The 17,201-nt window shown below is 34.6% G+C and overlaps 1 protein-coding gene across 7 annotated transcripts in view; it reads right to left on the bottom strand.

Annotated features, from left to right (window-relative positions):
- Window positions 1–17,201, bottom strand: part of LOC115213777 (tumor protein p53-inducible protein 11) — a 547,834-nt gene that overhangs the window by 372,050 nt on the left and 158,583 nt on the right. Inside the window, exon 1 of one of the 7 annotated variants that reach the window (XM_029782613.2) lies at window positions 3,429–3,692. The exons of the other annotated variants lie outside the window; for them this stretch is intronic. Within the exon in view, the coding sequence (XP_029638473.1) occupies window positions 3,429–3,454 (26 nt within the window). The 5' untranslated portion in view covers window positions 3,455–3,692. Of the gene's footprint in view, window positions 1–3,428; window positions 3,693–17,201 lie in introns of those variants that run through there. 7 annotated transcript variants of the gene reach the window in all.

The following is a 17,201-nucleotide window of genomic DNA, read 5'->3' as shown; positions in this document are numbered from 1 at the left end:
ACACAACCTCTTTTGACATAACTTCACAACTCAACAATGATTGTGCGTAGAATGGTTTCATTGCTATGTGTGCAGCTTGGACAGTTCTGCCTGGCAGTATTTCCATGCTGGTTTGAGATAAACTCTACAAGTACAGAGGCACTGCCAGGTGGGACTGATCAAGATGTGCATAGAGTGGTGAAATTGCTCTACATGTACTTGTGCAGTGTCCATGTATTGCTGATTTGTGGAATTATGTTAAACTGTAATTACCACATATGGGACTAATCCAACTATTGGCTGAAACCATCATAAGGATTGTTCCCCCTTCCGCCTTTAATAAGGCAGGGCTGGTGGTGTTTTTCTGTCTTGTGGCAATAACAAAATATGTTTTGTGGTGGACAAAACTAATAATAATAATAACGAGTTTAGTTATTTCTTTTACATTAAAATCATTAGCATGTCCAGCAAAGTTCTTGGCAGTATTTCGTCTTTCATTACGTTCTGAGTTCAAATTATGCTGGGGTCAACTTTGCCTTTCATCCTTTTGGGGGTCAATAAAATAAGTACCAGTTGAGTACTGGGGTTGATATAATCAACTTACCCTCACCCTTCAAAATTAAGGCTCCTACTATTATAAAAATAAAAAGACCCACTGAATCATGTAGCTCTTCATATACTACATCTGGGGTGGAAACAACTGCAAAACCTTAAATAATTGGTCTGCTCAATCATGGATGAGCAAAAATATAATTATAGTGCTTTTTAACAGGCATTATAATCATATTCTTTTTTAGTGGAGGCTTATGACATAGTAGTTAGGGTGTTGGACTCATGACTGAAAAATTGTCTCTTCGATTCCTGAACTGGATGATGTGTCTGTTGTGCTCTTGGATGGAAATCTTTGTTTCACATTGCAGTCCACCTGTTAAAATGAGTAATCCTTTGACAGACAGTCAGATAGTTTATATGCCTTTTCACAAAGTTGTGGCCTTGTTAAAAAGCATTGTTAATTCAAGATTACAAGGTCAGCAATGTTTTTTTGGGGGATTACATCAATTACATCAACCCCAGTGTTTCACTGGTACTTAACTTATTGACCCTGAAAGGGTGACAGGCAAAATTGACCTCGGTGGAATTTGAACTCAGAATGTGGTGGCAGACGAAATACCACTAAACATTTTGCCCGGCATGCTAACAATTCTGCCAGCTCGCCGCCTTCAATAGTAATAATAATAATAATAATAATAATAATAATAATAATAATAATAATAATAATAAATGCCCTGATGCAGTATTGGGCAGTGGCTCTCATAGCTTAACCTTGACCATAACCAGTTGAGCATGACCCTTAGTGACTGACGATATGTCCATCTTTGATCACTAGCAGAAGTATCTGTGGAGCATCATAGCCATGTGTTGAAAGAAATTCTTTGGGGTTTGAATAATTCACCTCTGGAAACATAGGTGTTGCATTCATTATCTTTAAACAAACTTTATTCAGAAACCTTTTGAGTGGGATGGGCTTCTTGACCTGAAGAAAATTCTAATTAGGTCCCAACTGCAAGGTCATGTGCTGTTTCTCTTGATATGAGATCACAATGTTACACACATATGGGTGTGAGGCATGTGCCTGGTGTACCCTTATCAGATAGGTAGTCATGATGAGTATATTAGGCTTCATATACTTGTACCCCAGTGTCACTTTGATGGCATACTCAATAATAATAATAACAACAAGTCTCTGATATAGGCATAAGGACTACAGTTTTAGTGAGAGTGGGTATAGTGCTTAACCAATACTTATTTCAATGACCCTAAAAAGATGAAAGGCAAAGTTGATTTCAGTGGGGTTTGAACTTAGAATGTAAAGAGACAGGGGTCCTGCAAAATATTTTGTCCATTGTACTAATGATTCTGGCAGCTTGTCAACTTAATAATAATAATAATAATAATAATAATAATAATAATATAATAATAATAATAATGATGATGGTTTCAAATTTTGGTACAAGGCCAGCAATTTCAGGTGAGGTGGTAAGGTGATTATATTGACCTTGGTGGAATTTGAACTCAGAATGTAAAATAATAAACCTTTCCACTCTAGGTATATAGCCTGAATAGTTGATTACAAGCAACCCCAGTGTTCAACTGGTACTTATTTTATTGGCCCTAAAAGGATGGTAGGCAAACTCGATCTAGGCAGAAATTGAACTCAGAATGTGAAGATTGATGAAATACTGCTAAGCATTTTGCCCAGCATGCTAACGATTCTGCCAGCTCACCGCCTTTACAGTACATTTAAAGGTAACAACAATAGTAATAGTCTTTCTACTATAGGCACAAGGTAAGAAATTCTGGTGGAGGGTGCTACTCAATTATATCAACCCCAGTGCTTGGCTGGTACTTAATTTTATTGACCTCCAAAGGATTAAAAGCGGAGGTGACCTCAGTGGAATTTGAACTCAGAGTGTAATGACTGACGAAATGCCATGAAGCATTTTGTTTGGTGTGCTAATGATTCTGCCAGCTTACCACCTTAATAATAATACCACAACCACGACCACCATGACCACCACTACCAACAACAACAACAGCAGCAATAATAATGATAATGGTTTCTAAATTAGGCACAAGGGTTGTGAATTTGAGGGGAGGGAATTAGCTGATTATATTGACCCAAGTATTTGACTGGTACTTTAATTTATTGGCTTCAGAGAGATAAAAGACAAAGTTGACCTCGACAGGATATGAACTCAGAATGTTAAGAGCATCAAAAATAACTGCAAAGAAATTTTTCCAATGAGCTGATGACTATGCCTATCCACCACCCTCAATAAAGATGATAATAATAATAATAATAATAATAATAATAATAATAATAATAATAATAATAATAATAGAGGCAGCTGTAATAATAATAATGATAATAGTCCTTTCTTCTATAGACATAACGCTTGAAATTGTGGGATAGGAGGCTAGTTAATTATATTGGCCCTAGTGCTTGACCCCAAGATCATGAAAGGCAATGTAGACATTGGTGGAATTTGAACTCAGAACATAAAGACAGACAAAATACTACAAAGCATTTTGTTCAACATGCTAACAATTCTGTCAGCTTGCCATGTTAATGATGATGATAATAATAATAATAATAATAATAATAATAATAATAATAATAATAATAATAATAATAATAATAATAATAATAATAATAATAATAATAATAATTTATTTTATTAGTGCAATGAATGAGAGGATATTATGAGTGAAATAGTATTATCCAGTTTAGATAAAACAGCAAAATCTATGACAATAATGATAATAACAGCTACAGCAACAAAACAACAATAGTCAAAAGAAAAAGGGAAAAATAAATAAATAATATCTGATAGTTATGTGGAATTAAAATTTTAAATAGAATTAGTAGAAATATTCAGAGAACTTACATGCATGTAACCCAAGTTTGACTCATTGTTGGTTTGGAAGAAATTGCAAGTCCAATTAATTGTATAATTTGTAATTAGTTAGTAGCCAACTTATCTATCAGATTTAATCTTTCTCATTCCTTTTTCAAAGATATCCATTTCATTTACCAAAAAATTCTTTGATTGTCTTCATCGAAATAATATTGTTTTTTCTTTTTGTATCCACATCCGATATGATGCAGGAAAATATATACATATACCATATATATATTATCTATAATTTTTATTTATATTTATAACTATATATCTCCTTATGTATATACATATAAATATATTTGTTTTATGAACATGCATGCATATTTATATATTTTTGTTTTTGTATGGAATTAATATATTTAGGCTATAATTTTAATTAACAGAAAAAAAAATATCTTTTAAAATATTTTAATATTTATTTTACTTGCTTAAATGTTGTTTTATAATTTTTTTTTTGTAACTTGAATTACTTAGCTGAACAGAAAATGCAACAGGAAGAGGTAAAGAACACCCCTCCCATTACTAAAAGGCCCTTGTTGATTAAATGTTGTTAGCACAGTTTTTGTGATGTTCCGCAGCTCGCTCGCTCACTATCAGCTGTCCGTTCACATATAAACATGGAGAGTAGGAGACGGTAATCTGAAATCCATGAAGAGTGACTGATTTATCAGCAAGCCAAGAATTTGGCATTTGTCTATTATATACAAGATAAGATTTTAGCTAATTTGTAATGTAGCTGTTGTTGTTGTAGTCGGTGTTGTTGTTGTGGTTGTTGTTATTTCCTCTAAGAAATTTCAGAGAAAGTGGTAATGGTCAGTCAGCTCTGTGGCAGTACCCACCCATCGATACAGTCACTTCACCTTCACTTCTCTTTGACTACTACTACTACTACTACAACTACTACCACCACCACCACCACCACCACCACTACCACTGCCACTACTACTACTACTACTACTACTACTACTACTACTACTACTACTACTACTACTACTACTACTACTACTGCTACTACTACTACCAATGCCGTTGACAGTTGATTTCTTTGAAAAAAGTATAACACTAATAGTAGCGTTGTCTGTTTATCCCAACACTATTGCGACTATTGTTGTTACTGCTGCTGCAGTAGATGCAGTTCTATTGATGGTTGCGGTTTATTATTGCTGCTACTACTGCTACCACTGCAGTCGTTACTGTTGCTGCTCTTGCCACTGCTACTGCAGAAGAAATGAAGTGACATTTTACAACTACACTTCTACAAATATTGTTGAAGTGTAGCTTCTCATATTGGTTTTTTTTTTGTTTTTCTGGGTTTTTTAAAATATATTTCTTAATATATTTTTTAAAATATATTTTTATATATTTTTTAAAATATATTTCTTTATATATTTTTAAAAATATATTTTAATATATATTTTTTTATATATTTCCTTAAGTTATAACTCGCTTCCAAAAACAAAGTTAGTGATTTTAAGAGATAATATTTAGTATACATACAAGACTTGACTTTTATACTGGTACCACTTGATATCAAGTTATGAATAATCAAATAATCAATGCCATATCAACTTAAAGATGATATTATTATGAGAGGACATTCAACTAATAGTTTTCTTGCTATTGCTCTTTCAATCACTTAACATTTAAATAATCTTGCTCACACTTTTTTCTTCATTTCTTACTTTATTTTTTTTTGTCTGTTATTATCTTTCATCTCTTCTCTCTTTTACTCTTTTAGTTTCATTTGACTGCGGCCATGCTGAAGCACCGTCTTTAGTCGAGCAAATTGACCCCAGGACTTATTCTTTGTAACCCTAGTACTTACTCTATCGGTCTCATTTGCCGAACTGCTAAGTTACAGGGATGTAAACAAACCAGCATCGGTTGTCAAGCGATGTTTGGGGGACAAACACAGGCACAGAAACATATACACACACACACACACACATATATATATATATCTATATACATATATATACATATATATACGATGTGCTTCTTTCAGTTTCCGTCTACCAAATCCACTCACAAGGCTTTGGTCGGCCTGAGACTATAGTAGAAGACACTTGCCCAAGGTGCCACACAGTGGGACTGAACCCGGAACCATGTGGCTCGTAAGCAAGCTACTTACCACACAGCCCTCCTAAGCATCCAATTCTTTCTTTGTGTTTTTCTAACTGACTTTTTTGTATTTTTTTTGTTGCATTTTTTGCTAAAATCAACTTTAACACTTGAAAAGAAGAGTTTATTGAAAATTCTCAACTTTATTCTTTCCTTTCTAACTTCTGCCTCAATTAACAAAGATTGGAATTCGTTCTGAATGCTGATTTGTGATCTTTCTGTCTGACTTTTCACCAGTTTTCATTCAATGACAGAGAAAACTGGCACCTCTTACAATATATTCTTTATATTTTGGTATAAAATATAGAAAAAAACAACAACAAAAAACTCCCCAAAACATGCCTTAATATTGTAAAGACTAACTTCAATTAAATGAACTTTTTGTAAGGAGTGATCAAATGTCATTTTTTTTTTGTGTGTGTGTGTGTGTGTGTGTGAGGGATGAGGTAGAAGCAAAAATCAAACATTCAGTCTTTTAAAAAAACAATAACAATCACTATCATCATTGTCACCACCACCACCACCAGCACCACCACCACCACCGCCGCCAAGTGGATAAACAAAAGAAGGGCACTCAACCAATTTAATGGGAGTTACATGAATCAAACTGGATGATGATAGTGATGATATATTCTTTTAGTTGAAAAAAAAATCAACCTCAGAAAACTTATTCTTTGTAAGCCTAATACTTATTCCATGAGTCTCTTTTGTTGAACTGCTGAGTTACAGAGATGTAAACACACCAAAATCAGTTGTCAAGCGATGGTGGGGTTGGGAGCCAAACACATATACAAACACACAAATATGTACATATGACAGGCTTCTTTCAGTTTCCGACTACCAAATCTACTCACAAGGCTTTGGTTGGCCTGAGGCTATAGTAGAAGACACTTGTCTACAGTGCCATACAGTGGGACTGAACCCAGAACCATGTGTTGGGAAGCAAGCTTCTTACTACACAGCCACATCTGCACCATACATACATACATACATACATACATATATATATATATATATATATATATATATATATATATATATATATGTATGTATAAATATATATATATACTGTTGAGTCTGGGGAAAGTCATTCTCTTTTAGTACCTTATTATTTAACACACTCTTGAAAAGAGTCAAGACTATTGAAAAGGTTGCAAGACACAACGAAAAAATTTTAGAAAATAAAAATAAGAAATAAGTGGAAATTTTACCGGTGAGTGTGTTAAATAATAAGGCACTAAAAGAGAATGACTCTCCCCAGACACAACAGAATATGCTTCAACACACGAACTCATATAAAGAATCGTGCAAACCAAATCCCAAAACGAAATATATATATATATGATGCAGATGTGGCTGTGTAGTATATATATATATATATATATATATATATATGTGTGTGTGTGTGTGTGTGTGGCTATGTTGTATATATATATATATATATATATATATATATATATATATACTGATGATACACACACACACACGCACACACACAAACACACACACACACAAACACACACACACAAACAAACTCACATGACAGGCTTCTTTCAGTTTCTATCAGCCAAATCCACTTCCAAGTGGTTGGTCAGCCTTGGAACTCTAGGGGGAAAACACTTGCCCTAGATGTCCTGGAGTGGAACCAAACATGGAACACAGTAATTGGAAAGCAAACTTCTTATCCTCACAATGCCGCCTGCACAAACTATAACACCTAATACAAAACGAAAATGAATGAATCATTAAGTTTGTATTCAATGGAAAATGAAAGACAAAGCTGGAATGTTGTAAGAATTCTTCATCATCACTAACTAAAGTGTCATGATGGCTGTAATTGTTGAAACTGGTTGACTGATCAAATGACCGCAAACTGAAACCTTACAGCAGGCATTGTGTTTGTGAATAGCTTAAGACAAATGCTACAAATTACTCTGCTGTGTCAATCTGTTTGTCTGCCTGCCTGCCTGCTTGCCTGCCTGCTTGCCTGCCTGTATGTCTGCCTGCCTGCTTGTCTGCCTGATGGTCTGACAGATTGAGTATCTGCATGTCTCACTCTTACTCTCTTTTACTCTTTTACTTGTTTCAGTCATTTGACTACGGCCATGCTGGAGCACCGCCTTTAGTCGAGCAACTCGACCCCAGGACTTATTCATTGTAAGCCTAGTACTCATCACCACCACCACCACACCACCACCACCATTGTCATTGCTACTGCTATCATCATCTTCACCACCACCACTTGATTACTGATGTCACTGTCACCTTCATATTTGTTGTCTTTGTTGCTGTCATCATCCTCATCATCATCATAGAGATTTTTGTGGTTCTTATGGTCATCATCGTTCACTCTTATCCTTTTCATTGCCACTGCCATTGTCATCATTGTCATCATTGTCATCTGTTTCTTTATTACCCACAAGGGGCTAAACACAGAGGGGACAAACAAGGACAGACAAACGGATTAAGTCGATTACATCGGCCCCAGTGCGTATCTGGTACTTAATTTATTGACCCCGAAAGGATGAAAGGCAAAATTGACCTCGGCGGAATTGGAACTCAGAACGTAACAGTAGACGAAATACGGCTACGTATTTCGCCCGACGTGCTAACGTTTCTGCCAGCTCGCCACATTGTCATCATCGCTGCTATGACTGTTGTCATTGTTATCTTCCTCATTATCATTATCATTGGTTTATGTCCACTTTCCATGCTGGTATGCATTAGAAAGGTTGCCCCTTGTGGGCAATAAAGAAATAAGAAAGGTTGTCACAGTTTGAATCAACACATATTCATGAATATTGCTCATCTAGATAAGGAGGACTGTATCTAGCTTGTGAGTCTCATTTTTGATTTGGTTTCTTGTTCCACGCTCTTTCAAGTATCAGCACTTTGCTGAGTGAACTGGGTGCTTTTCTTCATATCATCACTAGGAAGCAGTGCTGGATAAATAGTTAAGCAAAATAAGCATGTGTTTAGGGCATCAAGGGAAGCAGAGGGAGGGGGATCACAGAAATGGTAAATAGTTTACAGCACAAAAGAAATCACTTTAAACTTGCTAAAATAATATTTGGGGTGCCTTATCTCAATTAAGTATAGAAGCAGATGTGTTACATATGACTAATTTTGAGGATCTGATCAAAAACTTTGCAATTAAAAATGTAGGAGAAAACTTTTCCAATATAAATAAAGTGGAAGTAAAAAAAATATATAAACATTATATTCTGTCTTACTATTAGTTTTGTTTTATTTTGAAAAATAAAATTTTATTTTATAGTTTATAATTGTTTTTATTTTGAAGTCCATATATATGGGGGCACCATAATCTTTTAAGTGCTTAGAGCCTCTATAGGTCTTAATCTGTCCTTACGAGAGAGGTATCATGTTCTTTACAAGACTAAAGATTTCCTTTCTTTTCACACTCTGTATGGTGTACTGGGGACATTTTCTCATGGCATTGGTACTATAGAGGTAGCCATGTCCATGACATGATTAAAGGAACCTCATAACTGAATATCTGCTTGCTCAAAGGCATCTTTATAGACTGAGAGACACAAAGGATAAAATAGCTATAAGCATGAATGATATAGTTAGGTCACAAACGTAACAGACAAAATAACTGAACAACTGTACAAGTAATTATGACAACTACAAAATATAAATAGTCTAATTTTCAAGACTATTGCCTGTGTGATAACATGGAAAGAGATAATTTGATGAAAAATTGTAAAAGGAGATAATGGTCTCAGATTCTGGCACAAGGCCAGCAACTTTGGGAAAAGGGGTAAGTAGATTATATGGACCCCAGTGATCAAATGGTACTTATTTTATCGACCCTGAAAGGATGAAAAGCAAAGTCAATCTTGGCAGAATTTGAACTCAGATTGTAAAGATGGATTTAACGCTGCAAAGCTTCTTTGCCTGGTGTGCTAAAAATTCCACCAGCTTGCTGCCTTACTGTAAAAAGAAATAATCTTTTCTACTATAGGCACAAGGCCTGAAATTTGGGAAAAGTAGGTAAGTTGGTTACATCGATGCCAGTACTCAACTGGTACTTAATTTATCGACCCTGAAAGGATGAAAGACAAAGGTGACCTTGGTGGAATTTGAACCCAGAATGTAAAGACAAATAAAATTTTAAGCATTTCACCCAGTGTGCTAATGATTCTGACAGCTTGCTGCCTTACTGTAAAAAGAAATAATGAAAATCTTGAATGGTAGTAACAGTTCTTTCTAATTATGGTACAAGGCTAGTAATTCTGAGGAGATAGGGAAATCGATGGCATCAACAATCTCTCCCCAATGCTCACCTGGTATTTAATTTATTGACCCCAAAAGGATGAAAGGTAAAGTTGACTTTAATGACATTTAAATGCAAGAATGTAAAGAGCTGGAAGAAATGTCACTGACCATTTTGTCTGGTGAGGGAATGATTCTGCCAGTTCACTGCAACAACAATAACAACAACAACAACAACAACAACACCATCATCATCGTTTAAAGTCCGCTCTCCATGCTAGCATGGTTTGGACAATTTGACTGAGGTCTGGCAAACCAAATGGCTACACCAGACTCCAATCTGATCTGGCAGGTTTCTACAGCTGGATGCGCTTCCTAAAGCCAACCACTCCGAGAGTGTAGTGAGTGCTTATACATGCCACCGGCATGAGGACCAGTCAGGCAGTACTGGCAACAGCCACGCTTGAATGTTTTTCATGTGCCACCAGCACAAGTGCCAGTAAGGCGACGCAGGTAACAATCACGCTCGAACGGTGTTTTTTACTTGCCACCGGCACGGAGGCCATCTTGTTGCTCTGGCAACGATCACACTCATAACAACAACAATCCTTTCTACTATTAGCTCAAGGCCTCAAGTTTTTGGGAAGCGGTATAGTCGATTACATGAACATCACTGTTTGGCTGGTAGTTATTTTTTTCAACTCTGAAAGGATGAAACGCAAAGTTCATCTTGGCAGAATTTGAACTCAGAACAAAAAGACAGATGGAATACTGCTATGCATATTGTCTGGTATAATAACAATTCTGTCAATTAGCCACCTAAGTAATAATAATGATAATAATAATAATAATAATATAATAATAATAATGATATAATAATAATAATAATAATAATAATAATAATAATAATAATGATAATAATAATAATAATAATAATAATAATAATAATAATAATAATAATAATAACAAGACCACTCAGAGAGCACAAACTTCCACTAAGGCAACACCAACATCCTCTCAATGATTAGCCAGAGGTGATTTGTAAAATGAGAATATCTGAAATAAACTTGACTACTCTCACAAACGAGAATACTAAAAATGAACTCGGCTGCTCTCAAAAATTAAGTAAAAAAACAGGCAAAATAATCCAGAATCCTTGTCCAGTGCCAAATCGATCCCAAAATCTAATCAGTTCATGCCAGTCATGAGGCCAAACATCCCTGAAAGTTTCATCCGAATCCATCCAGTGGTCCACAGACAAACAAACATGACTGTAAACAATACCTCTGCTTTCACTAAAGCGGAAGTAATAATAATAATAACAATAATAATAATAATAATAATAATGATAATAATAATAATAATAATAATTCTTTCTACTATAGGCACAAGATCTGAAATTTAGGGGGAAGGGGCTAGTTAATTACATCAACCCCAGTGCATAACTGGTACTGGTACTTATTTTATCAACCCCAAAAGGATGAAAGGCAAAGTCAACCTCAAAGATTTTATAGATTTGCAGGGGTCATATGGATCCTAGTTGGGAACTACTGGATGAGATGGTTATTGTTGTTCTATGTAATTCAACCTTATACTACCGTTGATTTAGCTTTTCACTTCCTTTTGGCATCAATCATCGGTGTATTGGCAGACTTGGCACCAATAACATACAAGTGTAAGCCTGAGACCATATACTCTCTTCTAAGCATGAAAAATGTCTTTTACTAAAGTAATCAATCACTCAATCACTCCATCACTACATCAATAAATACGATAAGAAGACATAAAAAAAAAAAAAAATTCTTAGAAATAGCCACTAGTAAGAAATTGGTTTCATTTTCCATTAATGGGAGAATTAAAGATAATAAAGTTACTACATCAAAGACCTGATAACATCAATACACCATATATCTTCATTCTGAAGAGGAAGGAAAGGGAAGTAAGTAAAATCTTCTCACTCTTGAGATTTACTCTTTTCAATCAATGATCTGTTAAGTTATTACATCTGTTTTGAGGATAGAATACCAATCAAAATGTTTAGCGTTATCATGTCTACCATTAGGTCCTGAGTTCGAATTCCACAAAGACTTATTTTGCCTTTCATCCTTTTGGCATTGATAAAACAGGTATCAGTCAAGCAGTGGGGTCAACAAAATTGACTAGGCCTCTCACCCAACATTTCAGGCTTCATGCCTATAATAGAAAAGCTTATTATTATTATTATTATTATTATTATTATTATTATTATTATTATTCTTTAAGATGTCACACAGTATATAATATCATGATGTTGTTGACTGAAGATATTGTGTGTACTGGGGGTTGGTACTGTCTATCAAGTGCCGTTCCGAGTAATGCTGATTTTTGCAATACACCGATATTGCAGAGTATTTCTAAAGTTTTCAGATGTTTTTTCAGGCTGGGTGGTATTGAACCCAATGCTCTGATTATTGTTGTTGATGATAATAATAATAATAATAATAATAATAATAATAATAATAACAACAACAGGAGCACCCAGAAAGTGCAAACCTCTGCTAAGGCAGCACCAACTTCCTATCAAGGATTAGCCAGAGGTGATTTGTAAAATGAGAATATCTGAAATAAACTTGAGTGCTCTCTTAAACGAGAAAACTAAAATTAAGTAAAAAGAAAGGTAAAATAATCCAGAATCCTTGTCCAGTACTGAAACGATCCCCAAATCACCTTTAACATTGATATTGCATGGCACCTTGGGCAAGTGTCTTCTACTATAGCCTCGGGCCGACCAAAGCCTTGTGAGTGGATTTGGTAGACGGAAACTGAAAGAAGCCCGTCGCATATATGTATATATGTATATGTGTGCATGTGTGTTTGTGTGTCTGTGTTTGTCCCCCTAGCATTGCTTGACAACCGATGCTGGTGTGTTTATGTCCCCGTCACTTAGCGGTTCGTCGAAAGAGACCGATTGAATAAGTACTGGGCTTACAAAGAATAAGTCTCGGGGTCGAGTTGCTCGATTAAAGACGGTGCTCCAGCATGGTCGCAGTCAAATGACTGAAACAAGTAAAAGAGTAAAGAGTAATATCAATGTTAAAGGTATGAAATCATAAGGATCCTTTGGACGTTGACTGATGAGGAATTTGCTATGAATTTTCAGTTGTTATGTAGATTCTCTGCAGCTGGATGTCCTTCCTGTCACCAACCTTCGTCTGTTTCTAACCAACGCCTAATCCCCAAACCAAATGATTGAGAAGCAAGTTTCTCAACCACACTGCCACATGCACGCACACACACACACATTCATAAATTTTCAACATTATCTGAATAATTGAATATAACTCCCAGAAGCCTACAATTTAAGAGCAGCTAATAGCTAAATTACCATCTGACCCCATTGGTAGCCATAAGCATTTCAAGACTAATCTAAATAGTCTTACACTTAATGTTCATAAATATTTCTCTCTTTTCACTTCACATATATTCTTTCATTAAAACCTTGTCATATCTCTCAATTCCATTGTCTGTTGTATGTATAGGTTAATTGAAGGACTTTTAATGACACATGCTTAGTCTGACTGTTTAACCACTGGTTGGTCGTGATATATAAGGTTAGCTGAGTTAGAGGTTAAAATAGCTGTCTAAGGGATAGAAGTATCCATTATACTACTGGTATATTGCCTATGTTTAACCATGGGCATACATATGCAAGCAAATTATGCTCATAAATTATACGTAAAAACAAGGAGAAACATGAGTTTATCAAGCATCAAAATTTAAAGAAACAGAAAATGGAAAAGCATTGATGAACAATGATTGATTTATATCAATTATTATTTAATTATTCAAATACTATTTTAGGTTTAAACATTTACTTAACATCCCAAAGAGATACACAAGGAAAATTGTATGAATACAGCCATATTCAACTTTTCTTTTTTATTCTCTAGGTTTTTCTTTTATTTAGTCTTCAATCTGATGAAGCTCCATGTTCTAGATCAGTTTTATTACCAAATATCATAAATATATGTTTTAGCATATCAATTGCAATACCATACTAGATTTGAAGCAGAAACAGCTGTTAGACAGGATGCAGTCTGTTTGCATTGAATTAATAAATAATAATTGGTGCAAATTAATTGTTGTTCATCAATATTTCTCCATTTATTTCTCCATGCTACACTGATGATGATAATGAGGATTTATGTGTGTGAGTGTCTGTATATATACATGTGTGTGTGTGTGTCAGTATATATTTATATATATATGAATGATATTTTTATACATGAATGTGTGTATGTATCTATCTATATATGTATACATACATATATATATATATATATATATATATATATATATGTATACATATATATGTATATATTTTATGTTATGTATCTTTTTTTATCTTTTATCTTTAACTTGTTTCAGTCATTGGGCTGCAGCCATGCTGGGGCATCTCTTGGAAGGGTTTTAGCCAAGCAAATCAATTCTAGTACGTAATTATTTTTTTAAGCCTGGCACTTATACTATTACTCTCTTATACTAAACTGTTAAGTTACGGGGATGTAAACAAGCCAACGCTGGCCATGAAGTGGTGGTAGAAGATAAACACAAGCACAAAGGCACTCACACACACATACATGTATATGTCTCTCTCTCTCTCTCTCTCTCTCTCTATCTCTCTCTCTCTCTCTCTATATATATATATATATGCCCTTGTAACTTAGCAGTTCAGCAAAAGAAACCAACAGAATAAGTAGCAGGCTTTAAGAAAATAATATCTACTGGGGTTGGTACATTCAACTAAAAATTCTTCAAGGTAGTGCCCCAGCATGGCCACAGTCTAATGACTGGAACAAGTAAAAGATAAAAGATATATACACAAAGGTACATTATTGAGTGTGTCTCCTTTTCTAAAAGATTATGGTCAGAAATTTAGTTGCTATTTTTGCTTGTCAACTAACCATATAAACCTCACCACTACCACTACCATTATCACTACCACTAACATTGTCTACTATCTTAGTGACTGCTTTTGCTGCCAAGAATTGGCAGTGTATACATCACAAAATCTAACTTTGTAAATCAATTCTGAACCAATAGGAAAATCTGTCTGGTGTTAATGCTCCATAAGTACCATTTCTCCAGGTCAGGTCTGTGTCATGCAGTAAACAAACTGCAAGGTGAGTCATTTGACTTTCCTTTGCACTGCTAATGTTTTTTCAGATGTCAGGTCACACCATTTTTTTCACCTTTATATAATGAAAACAAATCATTCGCATACACCATTCTCCTTGATGAGAATTGTAGAACATTCAATACATTGTGGAAGCAATGTACCTTTGATTTGCTTATTTTTATCCTTTAACTTTCCGTTTTTGGATTTAGGCAAGACTATTGAAAAGGTTGCAAGACGCAACGAAAATTTTAGGAAAATAAAAATAAGAAATAAGTGGAAATTTTAGCGGTGAGTGTGTTACATTATAAGGCACGAAAAGAAAATGACTCTCCCCAGACATAACAGAATATCCTTTAACTCTTTCATAACTACGTCTTTGACAGAATAGACTGGTCTTGTTTTAATTAATTTTGAAAATAATGAAGAATTTAATGAAATGATTTTGCTATTATTAAGTTGGTGTTTAGAACATAAATTAACATGAAATTTTGATGAAAGGTTTTAAATCAGAACACTTCAAAGCAGGATGTTTGTGCCATAAAACTGAAAGTGATCTTAGGCAGGTTGATGTTAACCTTTTCATTACCATAATTCAGTTGAAATACACTGCCTTTGTTTCAATAAATTATTAAAATAATGATGAATTTATTCAAAAAATGTTGTCATTATTAAGCTGGTGTTTCAAACCTAAAATTAAAATGAAATTTTGATGTAAGATTTTAATTCAGATCACTTTAATTTGAGAACTTTATATCATAGAACTAGAGGTAGGTTTGAATTGAAAGGGTTAAAACTATACCACTTCTTTTGTACTACCCTCCACTAAAAAAAAAAACCTAAAATCAAAAACCCTTTTAATCCTCTAGAGTTCACATTATTGTGTCAAAATTAATACTTTGTTTACTCACATTTTATGGAGATGTACTTGCATAGCAAGTGACCTGATCTGAGATCATGTGCTGGAACGAAAACAATTGCAGCATGGAAGGTGTTTATAAGTCATTTAAGAAACGCACAAAAACCGATAAGATTCACTTCAACATTTAAATTTAATCTGCAAAAATATTTTCGTCACTTTGAGACCGCGACCTGTTCACTGACAAAATTCCGTGGTGCATCTTGTTTTGAATTAATCATGCATTGTCTTGTAGCTATGAGATTTTGATGAGGTAAACTGTTAATTTTTATGAATGATATTGTAGGGATGGTGTGAGAGGCCAGATCTGATAGTTTGAACATAAAACAGACAGAATAATTTGGCTGGGTATGGCCGGTTTAAATACTAAAGAGTGAAAAAAAAAACCCCATTCACAATGGTATAAATATCGCAATGTTTTACTTCTCTTCTTCAGTTTATTTGAGTTTAACATCCAGTTTCTCTTCCATCCAAATATTTGCCCATCATTCCAAATCACAAGAGAGAACAAACAATAAATATGATAAGTTGAATATATTTGTCACTAGTTAGTGTGTGTCATATACTCTGACATCTGACATGTCAGCCAATGGCAAAACCTAACAAAGTCAGATCAATGTTTGTATCATTTTCTGTGATGTAATTTATTTATTACAGCCAATGGTAAAGTTAAGTGCCATTAATCTCCCGATGACAATATTGTCAATGACATTTGCCAGGAAATATTGTTGAAGGTTTTCTACAGGCAATATAGTCTAAACATGTCAGTTTATATATAGGAAGAAAGATATGGAAATATGAGCAACTCTTTGTTGTTGTAAAAGGTTGTATGTCAAAAGATGAAACCTGGCAGCACTTTTAATGCCATTTTGTCGAAAGAATTTCAACAATCACGAAAGAAGGCATGTAGAACAGAACGGTTGTTCAGATGAAATGGGGAATGGGGGAGTGGGAATGAATGCCTCATCACTTTAGGTTTAGCTCATTTATGAGCTAAGCATAAATATATTCATAGACTAGCAGTATCGCCCGGCGTTGCTCGGGTTTGTGAGGGAAATAACTATATAAGCATTTTTAGAGATGTAAAGTATAATAGCCATCTCAATATGGCTAACCACAAAGGAGCGGGGGGTGTTACTGTAGCTTTTTACATTCTGAGATTTAATAATAATACTTCCCTTATATATGCCAAAAATGCATTAAAAATGGGAAAAATTGATGGTAAATTTTTTTTTAAATCGTAGACTCATCATAGACGCGCGCTAATACCCAAAAGGGCTCGATATGAATCACGACTATAAGATACCCGGTTTTGGTTAAACTG

The sequence above is a fragment of the Octopus sinensis genome, linkage group LG7 (genome assembly GCF_006345805.1).
Source record: "Octopus sinensis linkage group LG7, ASM634580v1, whole genome shotgun sequence".
Classification (NCBI taxonomy): Eukaryota; Metazoa; Mollusca; class Cephalopoda; order Octopoda; family Octopodidae; genus Octopus; species Octopus sinensis.
This window is presented reverse-complemented; position numbering and strand designations above follow the sequence as displayed.